Source organism: Drosophila kikkawai, chromosome 3L (genome assembly GCF_030179895.1).
Source record: "Drosophila kikkawai strain 14028-0561.14 chromosome 3L, DkikHiC1v2, whole genome shotgun sequence".
NCBI lineage: Eukaryota > Metazoa > Arthropoda > Insecta > Diptera > Drosophilidae > Drosophila > Drosophila kikkawai.
Window position 1 is genome coordinate 355,212 of NC_091730.1, and position 9,030 is coordinate 364,241.

At 53.7% G+C, this 9,030-nt stretch overlaps 3 protein-coding genes across 4 annotated transcripts; 1 reads left to right on the forward strand and 2 right to left on the reverse strand.

Moving 5' to 3' along the window:
- Positions 1-925: 925 nt before the first annotated feature.
- Positions 926-5,223, reverse strand: LOC108078658 (uncharacterized). 2 transcript variants are annotated; one of them, XM_017172591.3, is made up of 4 exons: positions 5,042-5,223; positions 4,427-4,976; positions 1,784-4,365; positions 926-1,722 (listed from the first exon to the last, which is right to left on the reverse strand). In XM_017172591.3, exons 1-4 carry the CDS (start codon positions 5,093-5,095, stop codon positions 1,480-1,482), a joined length of 3,429 nt encoding a protein of 1,142 aa, XP_017028080.2. In that variant the 5' UTR covers positions 5,096-5,223; the 3' UTR covers positions 926-1,479. The 2 variants fall into 2 exon arrangements, with proteins under 2 accessions (XP_017028080.2, XP_041633252.1); XM_041777318.2 differs by having other exon boundaries at positions 5,030-5,223.
- A 71-nt stretch (positions 5,224-5,294) lies between these two features.
- Cdc5 (cell division cycle protein 21) lies at positions 5,295-8,225 on the forward strand. The gene is made up of 4 exons (XM_017172702.2): positions 5,295-5,453; positions 5,511-5,776; positions 5,840-7,281; positions 7,342-8,225. The coding sequence occupies exons 1-4, from the start codon at positions 5,409-5,411 to the stop codon at positions 8,031-8,033; spliced, it is 2,445 nt and encodes an 814-aa protein (XP_017028191.1). The 5' UTR covers positions 5,295-5,408; the 3' UTR covers positions 8,034-8,225.
- LOC108078718 (adenosine 5'-monophosphoramidase HINT3) lies at positions 8,218-9,013 on the reverse strand. Its single transcript, XM_017172717.2, has 3 exons — positions 8,679-9,013; positions 8,422-8,615; positions 8,218-8,356 (listed from the first exon to the last, which is right to left on the reverse strand). Exons 1-3 carry the CDS (start codon positions 8,866-8,868, stop codon positions 8,303-8,305), a joined length of 438 nt encoding a protein of 145 aa, XP_017028206.1. The 5' UTR covers positions 8,869-9,013; the 3' UTR covers positions 8,218-8,302.
- Between the last annotated feature and the right edge of the window lie 17 nt (positions 9,014-9,030).

Below are 9,030 nucleotides of genomic sequence, written 5' to 3' on the forward strand. Positions count from 1 at the left end.
AGTTTGCAACGCAGTGAAGGAGACGTTACCGACCCTATAAAGTATATATATTCAGCATCAACAGCCGAGTCGATCTAGCCATTTTATATAAAAAATATAAAATATAAAAAATCCGATTTTATAATACAAAATAATATTTTTCTAAGTCAAGGAATCATTTCCGACCCCTTAAACCATATATATTCTTGTTCAGCATTAACATGCGAATCTTTCTAGACATGTCAGGAAGAAATCGATTTTTTGGCCATTTTTGCAAAATTTTATAAGGGGTTACATCATTAAAATTTTTGATTTTGATAAAAAATTGAATTTTCAAAATTTTTTAACGAAGTATGCAGATTTATTAACTGTAGAAAATCTTGCACATAACAGTTTTCCGATTTAAAATTAATGCTCTTTTGGCCGAATTATGATATTTTTAATTAAAAAAAAAAATCAAAAAGTTTTTTAATATAAAAAATCAGGCTTTATAATACAAAATAATATTTTTCTAAGTCAAGGAATCATTTCCGACCCCATAAACCATATATATTCTTGATCAGCATTAACAGGCGAATCTTTCTAGGTATGTCAGGAAGAAATCGATTTTTTGGCCATTTTTTCAAAAATTGATAAGGGGTTACATCATTAAAATTCTCAAAAATGACCAAAAATTTTGATTTCATAAAATTTTAAATTTGATATGCATTTTTTTTAAATTAATAACAACTAACACAAAACTGATTTCCGAATCGAAATTAATGCATTTTTGGCTTAGTTATGATATATTTTAATTGTTACCTGCAAGGGTATACAAACTTTGGCTGGCCAAAGTTAGCTTTCTTTCTTGTTTTTATTATTATTTGAGAATTCGTATTTCAGCTGATGAATCCCTGATCTCTGACTTTTTTAAACCTCACCTAAAGACTTTAATTAAATAAATTAGTTTTGAGATTTTATGTTTTTAATTTATTTTTTCTTTACATACGCGTTACAAGACGACTTTCATGGAAGTCCAGGGCTAAGGGAAAGAAACGGAAATCGAATTTGATACAAAAGTTTTCCCGATTGACCTTTATATATATACAATTCATATGTACAGTAACAGATTCTTAAGGATATACAGTAAATATGTACAGAAACAAAACAGACAAGAGTTTGAAGAAAATATTTGTATATGTATGTATCTTTGGTGTAGGCCAAAGTCGTAGAGAGAGGTCCTATTGAGGGAGTCAGGATCATTTGGGGTGGCATTAAAGCAAGAAAAAAATATATAAAACTCCACGGACTGACTCGGATGTTTAACAATATTTGTAATAAGATATTATAAAAACTTGAAGCTACAGAAATTCCAAGGAGGCTTCCTCCCTCCTTCTCTCGCTCTCTCTGCGATTTTGGTATAAAACTTTCTTACGATTAAAACTATGCGGCACTTTGTGTGTATTTGATGAGTCTCCCAAAGAAACCCCTCCTTTCATATGTACAATTTGGTTCTCCTGCTTAAGAAGCAGCCTGCAGGTCCACCTTTGTACTGGAATGTGCGCGCACCACCTGGCTTTCCGTCTTGATCTGGGAGGAGTTTGCCGCGGGGGCTTGAGCCCCAGCTGGTGCTGATGCTGGTGCTTCGTGCTTGGCCTGATGAACCTGCAGCAGGCCTTGATTAATGCTCGTGAAGCTGCACTGGTCGCACTTGTAGATGATCGAGGATAGCTCCTGCTCGGGATGGCGCTTCTGGAGGTGTATCTGCATCGAGTGAAGGGAATGGTAAGAAACAGTTTGTGGAGAAAACTTACAGAATGCGAACCCGAAAGGCGGTGCTCTGGATGGCCTGGAAGTCACAGTGGGGACAGGAGTAGCGTTTGTGCTCCTTGTGCGTGCCTAGATGCCGCCGGAAGGCGTTGTGATCGCTCGTCTCATGGTCACAGATGTCGCAGCGGAATCGCTTTCGCTCTTGATGCGTCCGCAGGTGCAGGCGTAAGCTGCTCTTCGAGCCAAACACCCGCTGGCACTCGGAACACTCGAGCTGCTCGTTGCGCTCCTTGCACAGGTGCTCCCGCAGGGTCTTCCGCTGCTTGAAGGCCGCGCCGCAATCCTCGCAGCGATGCATCAGAACGGCGGCGTCTGTGCCGGGGGCGGAACCCCCCAGCTGCTGCTGCTGTTCCTGCTCTGCCTGCCCAGGTTTGCCCATGCCTAGCCCCTGGGTGCGATGCAGCCGGCGGTGGTTCTTCAGCTGCTTCGTGTTCTTGAATCCCTTGCCGCACTGCTCGCACTTGTAGTTGCGCTCCTCCGAGTGGATCTTGGCGTGCGTGTTGACCAGCCGCGAGTAGATGGGCGTCTTGAAGCTGCACAGCTGGCAGCAGTACAGCTCCATGTCGATCTGGTGGGTGCGCCACAGGTGCGTGTGCAGGCAGTTCCAGTTGCTAAAGTCGCTCGACTTGCACTCCGGGCAGATCATCGGCTGGCTGGAGCTGGGCAGCCCGTTGTGGCACCTTCCGTGGTACTCCAGGGTGGCGGGCGACTTGAACCGGAACATGCAGCCTTCCACCTGGCACTTGCCACCCTCGGGCACCTGGCCGGAGCCTGGCGGTGCCCTCCTTTTTGAGGATGCACTGCCACCCGAGTGCTTGGCCCCGTAGGGACGCCCGCGGACGGAGGTTCCTCCGGGCATTGGTGGCTCGACGGCAGCGGGCAGCAGATTGCTGGCCACATATATGCGGGCGGGCTTTTCCGCAGGCGTTGGCATGGCTTCCGCCGCCAAAGGCACAAGTGGAGGGACAGGCAAGCTGCTCAGAGATGTGCTCTGGGCCGCTACAGGCGTTCCACCGGAGGTTGTGACGGGCACCAGAGGTGGCACCACATCTGCCCCTGCTCCTACTTCAGTCCCTGTGCCTTGAAAATCCTCCGGGGGCGAGACATACAGCTGCGGAAAGTCCTTGACGAGTAGATCCTCGGCAGCGTGCGAGAAACCCTCAAGTTGGGGCGTGTCTCCACCTACATCGCCTGCCACCTCGTTGGGAGGGGCGAGGGTACCAACTTCGGCATCTGGCACAGCGTCCTCTATCCAGGGCCAGCCCTCGAGGTCCTCGGCCAGGTCGTAGCCATCCTCGCTGGGCCAACTCCCACTGATGGAGGGCTGAAAGTCGCCCAGTGACTGGGGATCCAGCTCCAGTGGCTGCTGTTGCTGCTGCTGATGGTGCTCCACGGCCGGCAGATCCATCATCGACATGGCCCCCATGGGCTCCAGATTGGGCACTATCAGGTGCTCCACCTCAGTGCGGTTCATCAGGTTCAGCTCGTCCACGGTGCGCAGATGCAGCGTTCCTCTTTGCGGGGCCTTCAGGATGTCTACGTTTTTGATGAAGATCTTCTGCTTCGTCGTGATGGGAGCAGTTGCCGTGGGAGCCGCCAGGTAGTGCTCCATTTGAACGGGCTGCGACCCCATGTGTGGCATAGGAGCCTCCATGGAGCCATTGAGGGGCGGCGGAGGCGGTGGAGTCTCGTCCGAGACAAAGTCCACGCCAAAGTCAAGGTCTAGGGCGCTGAAACGTGTGTTGTCCAGGCCGGAAACCGCTCCTCCATTCCCATTAAGCACCGAGTCAAAGGGAAAGACCTCCGAGCACATTTGGGCCAAGGGAGCGAGACTGGGCTCAAAACCCGGAAGCGGGCAAGTGGGCGTCAGTAGGGGATCTGCTTGGAAGACGTCTCCTCCTCCCACGTCCCCTGCCATTACTCCCGGAACCCCCTGGCCCACTGTCGCCGGGAGACCACCGTTAAAGCCCATTCCAGGCAGGGCGGATGGCAAAACCATTGGCTCCTTGAGAATGTCTACGTTGCGGATGTAAATCTTTGGTTGGCGCGGCTTTTCGGGCACCACACCCACTATGGGAACGTCCAGCAGGCTGTTGGACGTTATGAGCGACTGATCCGGCAACTGGAAGTCGAAGGGCAGCAGCGCCGGCTCCCTAAGCACGTCGACGCTCTTGATGGAGATCTTCTGGCTGGGTTTCGGTGGCGGTGCTGCTGCTGGTGCACTCGCCGGTGCTGGTGGCATGGCCTGTTCGTTGGGCGAAGCGCCTACCGCCACGCCTTCCAGGAGGTCCAGGATGTTGCCGGCACAGCCGCTGTCTGGCATCAGGGGCGGAAAATCTGGCAGGGAGTTCACGTTCACCTGTTGCTGCTGTGGCTCGCGCAGACAATCCACGCTCTTGATGAAGATGCGGCTCTTGGGCAGGCCTTGGCCTTGGTTCTGGGCCTGCGCCTGCTTCTTAACGTGGACTTCGTTGGGTTTCTCGCTGAGCAGCGCCAGTATCTCATCGTCCTCCAGTTGGTGATCCAGGCTGAGGTGCAGGCTAAGAGCATCGCTGCTGTAGAATACGTTGGAACAGCCTATCGGGGAGTAACGAAAATTATGAGACGGCAGTCCTGAAGCCTACGATCATGACCTCACCCGGACACGGTCGCCGCCGCTGGGCACTCCATCCGTAGCAGCTGGCCAGGTGCAGGTGCTGCTGCAGCCTCACCTGGCAAAGGCTGAGAAAGGGACAATTGGGGCAGCGTAGGATCAGAGGCGGGCCGGAGCTATCCGCCTTGCCCTCCACACTTTGGCAGCTGGAGTTACGGGTGGGCGGCGTGGGCGTAGCATTCAGACGCTCCTTGGCGGCGGCCTCCGCCAGCTCCGACTTGATCAGCTCCGCCTCCGATTTGATCTCGGCGGTGCGTCTGCGAAAGGCGTTGCGGTAGCTCTTCTCTGGCTGCTGCTGCAGGTCCGTTGTGTGGATCTGTACAAAAGGAATGCCCTCCGTCGGAGGCGGCGCTGCCGTTGCCTCTCCATCGGGTAGCCAGACAGCGGTAGCGGCTGTGCTCCCAGGTGCTGCAGAGTTGGTGGAAGCGTTGCCGCCGATGCCCAGCTCGTCGTCGAAGAATCCGTTGAAGGTGGTGGAATCGTTCTCCTGGGCGTGAACTGGCGTGGAGAGCGAGAGGTCCGGGAGCAAGTGCAGCTAGAAGACACACGGCGTGGTTTTGTGGCCAGAAGAACTCGCGGGGTGCTCACCTGGTGGCTCACCTGGCTGCTATTGCTGCTGCCGCCGTAGAAGCCCGGATAGGCCGCATAGCTCATGGTGGCTCCGTGATCCTGGCTCCAGGTACCGGTCCTCGGGTTTCCGGTGGCGGGGCCGTCAATTCCGCATTAAAATTTCCATTACGCAGGGACAAAAACTTTTTTGGTCTTCAACTGATAGCGAACATCTGTTCATCCCGCCATCCCCGTCTGGCAACGCCAGGATCCTCGTTGAAGCTATCGATATAATCGATATACTCGATATACTCGATAACAACTCCCACCTCTAACCGGCTGCTATCGGTCTCTAGTGAAATTAAGCAAAAAGCGAATTTGTATTTCTTGGGACTTTAATTAAGAAAATTAAGCCAAAATGCCGCGAATTATGATCAAGGGAGGCGTGTGGCGCAACACGGAGGTAAGTGCCCAGGCAGTTGCTAGTTTTTCGCACTCCTAACGACTCTCCCCACCCCAGGATGAGATTCTCAAGGCGGCGGTAATGAAGTACGGCAAGAACCAGTGGAGCCGCATTGCCTCGCTGCTGCACAGGAAGTCCGCCAAACAGTGCAAGGCCCGCTGGTACGAGTGGCTGGATCCCAGCATCAAGAAGACAGAATGGTCGCGCGAGGAGGACGAGAAGCTGCTGCACTTGGCCAAGCTGATGCCGACGCAGTGGCGGACCATCGCCCCCATTATTGGACGCACGGCGGCCCAGTGCCTGGAACGCTACGAGTACTTGCTGTGAGTGGTCTTGTGCTTTTAGCCCGGAAAGATCATTACTAATTACTAATTTCCGCCTTGCAGCGACCAGGCCCAGCGCAAGGAGGATGGCGAGGATACCATGGACGATCCGCGCAAGCTGAAGCCCGGCGAAATCGATCCCAACCCGGAGACCAAGCCGGCGCGACCCGATCCCAAGGATATGGACGAGGACGAGCTGGAGATGTTGTCAGAGGCCCGAGCCCGTCTGGCCAACACGCAGGGTAAAAAAGCCAAGCGAAAGGCGCGCGAGAAGCAGCTGGAGGAGGCACGTCGCTTGGCCACGCTCCAGAAGCGACGCGAACTGCGTGCCGCCGGCATCGGAAGCGGGAACCGCAAGCGCATCAAGGGCATCGACTACAACGCGGAGATTCCCTTCGAGAAGCGCCCTGCCCTGGGCTTCTACGATACCGCAGAGGAGCACCTGCAGAAGAAGGAACCGGACTTTAACAAGATGCGACAGCAGGACCTGGATGGGGAGCTCCGCTCCGAGAAGGAGGAGCGCGAGCGCAAACGCGACAAGCAGAAGCTAAAGCAGCGCAAGGAGAACGAGGTGCCCACCGCCATGCTGCAGAATATGGAGCCGGAGCGCAAGCGATCCAAGCTCGTGCTGCCCACGCCGCAGATCTCAGACACGGAGCTGCAGCAGGTGGTCAAGCTGGGGCGCGCCAGCGAAATGGCCAAAGAGATCGCCGGCGAGAGCGGCATAGAAACGACAGACGCCCTGCTGGCGGACTACTCTATTACACCCCAGGTGGCGGCCACTCCGCGCACGCCGGCTCCCTACACCGACCGCATCATGCAGGAGGCCCAGAACATGATGGCCCTCACGCACACGGAGACGCCGCTCAAGGGCGGTCTGAACACCCCGCTGCACGAGTCCGACTTCTCCGGCGTCCTGCCCAAGGCGGCCTCCATTGCCACTCCCAACACGGTGATTGCCACGCCATTCCGTACGCAGCGCGATGGCGGAGCAGCCACGCCCGGGGGCTTCCTCACGCCCTCGTCGGGCGCCCTGGTTCCAGTGAAGGGTGCCGCGGCCCCTGGGGCCGCCAACACTCCGGCCTATGTGCGGGACAAGCTGAGCATCAATCCCGAGGAGAGCATGGGCGTCACCGAGACGCCGGCCGTGTACAAGAACTACCAAAAGCAGCTGAAGTCCACGCTTCGGGAGGGCTTGTCGACGCTGCCCGCTCCGCGTAACGACTACGAGATCGTGGTGCCTGAGCAGGAGGACAGCGAGCCGATGGAGGTCGGCACAGAGCCCGCCGTGGAGGATCAGGCAGATGTCGACGCTCGACTGCTGGCCGAGCAGGAGGCGCGTCGAAAGCGGGAGCTGGAGAAGCGCTCGCAGGTAATCCAGCGCAGCCTGCCGAGACCCACGGAGGTCAACACTAAGATCCTGCGGCCGCAGTCGGAAAAGCAGAACCTGACGGAGCAGCAGCAAGCCGAGGAGCTTATCAAGCACGAGATGATCACGATGCAGTGTGAGTATAACCTGGTAATCCCCATGAAGTCGCCATACCTATACCAAAATCTCCTCGCAGTATACGACTCTGTGAAGGATCCCGTGCCAGGACAGTCGCAGCACAAGCTGGAGCAGCTGCAGAGCTACTTCAAGGCCAATCCGTATGAGGACATCTCGCAGCAGGAGCTGGCCAAGGCCCGGCAGATGCTCAACGAGGAAATGGAGGTGGTGAAAGAACGCATGTCGCACGGCGAGTTGCCGCTGGACGTCTACGCCCAGGTGTGGCAGGAGTGCCTCGGACAGGTGCTCTACCTGCCCTCGCAGCACCGATATACACGTGCCAATCTGGCCAGCAAGAAGGATCGCCTAGAGTCGGCCGAGAAGCGCCTGGAGACGAACCGCCGGCACATGGCCAAGGAAGCCAAGCGGTGCGGAAAGATCGAGAAGAAGCTTAAAATCCTCACCGGCGGCTATCAGGCGCGAGCTCAGGTGCTGATCAAGCAGCTTCAGGACACCTACGGCCAGATCGAGCAGAACACCGTCTCGCTGTCCACATTCCGCTTCCTAGGTGAGCAGGAGGGCATTGCTGTGCCGCGTCGGCTCGAGTCGCTGCAAGAGGATGTGCGCCGCCAGATGGACCGCGAGAAGGAGCTGCAGCTGAAGTACGCCAGCCTGGTGGAGGAGCGCGATTCCCTTTACTCGCAGATCGAAGCCATCACAGGCGTTCGCCCCACGGCCCAGCAGCTTCTGCCCGAGCAGGATCAGGTCTAAGTGGGAGCTTCGGTCCGCTAAGCTCAGCCTCAAGTAAAACAGAACTTGGGCCAAATCTAAAACCTTTACTTGGCGATTTTGAACAACCCGAATCTTGACATTAACGAATCAAGTTAACAGATACCTAGGATCTGCCCGGGAGAGCGGAGGGAGCATATTATAAGCAAATATACTTTACATTTTAAACGATTATTTGATTTATCTTTATTTTTCATTGGCACTTTCTTAAATATAACACTTTTGCTGGGAAATTGAAGACCGCTGATCCTCTAGTTGGACTGTAAACTTTCCTTCTGCGCCAGATACAATCGCGCCTCGTCGGCCTATAATCAAAGAGCTTAGATTAGATACGGGCGGGTTTCTATGAAAATAAAAAGAGATTACGCACCGTTTTAAACCACACCGAGGACGGCCGGAAAACTAGTCTCGATAGGAAGCCCATTTCCGAGCGCGGGGCAATGGCATGCATGTGAAGGTGGCGCACGCTGATGAACGGCGGCAGGTGAAAGCCGAACAACACGTCCTCGCTGGACACTCCCCGTCCCTTCAAGAACTCCCTGAGGCCCTCTTCCAGCCGTGTAACTGTAAAATAATAGTAAAATTTAAGATATGTATGTGTATATGAAGGAGTTTAAGCACACTTACCCAGGTCCTGGTGGGATTTGTCGAGAAACTTAAGGCTCGGGACGTGCTGTTTAGTCACTGCCAAATAGTGATGCTGTGACGCAGGCTTAATATCCTTGAAAATAACAAATTCATCCGTTTCAGTCTCCAATACGGTGCCCGAGTCCTGGCCACTGGATATATCACAGAAAATGCAGTTGCTTGTCGTCATTATTTGTCAAATGTTGAAAAAATTGCTTTTGTTTGCACTAGTTTTTGGTCCTTGAGGTAGATTTTATTTAATTTTGAAATGAAAATAGCACTGCAAATGTTTGTTTCTCAACTGAACAGCTGACTCGGGAACTGGTTATCGACAACAACCAGGGATGCAAAG

Excerpts from the sequence above, each read along its gene's own strand:
- LOC108078718 (XM_017172717.2), bottom strand. The coding sequence starts at position 8,868 with ATGACGACAAGCAACTGCATTTTCTGTGATATATCCAGTGGCCAGGAC. Across the intron at positions 8,616-8,678 it reads CAAATCCCACCAGGACCTGG|TTACACGGCTGGAAGAGGGC; the intron begins GTAAGTGTGCTT and ends ATTATTTTACAG. Across the intron at positions 8,357-8,421 it reads CCTCGGTGTGGTTTAAAACG|GCCGACGAGGCGCGATTGTA; the intron begins GTGCGTAATCTC and ends CTTTGATTATAG.
- Cdc5 (XM_017172702.2), top strand. The coding sequence starts at position 5,409 with ATGCCGCGAATTATGATCAAGGGAGGCGTGTGGCGCAACACGGAG. Across the intron at positions 5,454-5,510 it reads GCGTGTGGCGCAACACGGAG|GATGAGATTCTCAAGGCGGC; the intron begins GTAAGTGCCCAG and ends TCCCCACCCCAG. Across the intron at positions 5,777-5,839 it reads GAACGCTACGAGTACTTGCT|CGACCAGGCCCAGCGCAAGG; the intron begins GTGAGTGGTCTT and ends TCCGCCTTGCAG.
- LOC108078658 (XM_041777318.2), bottom strand. The coding sequence starts at position 5,095 with ATGAGCTATGCGGCCTATCCGGGCTTCTACGGCGGCAGCAGCAATAGC. Across the intron at positions 4,977-5,029 it reads GCAGCCAGGTGAGCCACCAG|CTGCACTTGCTCCCGGACCT; the intron begins GTGAGCACCCCG and ends TGTGTCTTCTAG. Across the intron at positions 4,366-4,426 it reads GCGGCGGCGACCGTGTCCGG|GCTGTTCCAACGTATTCTAC; the intron begins GTGAGGTCATGA and ends ACTCCCCGATAG.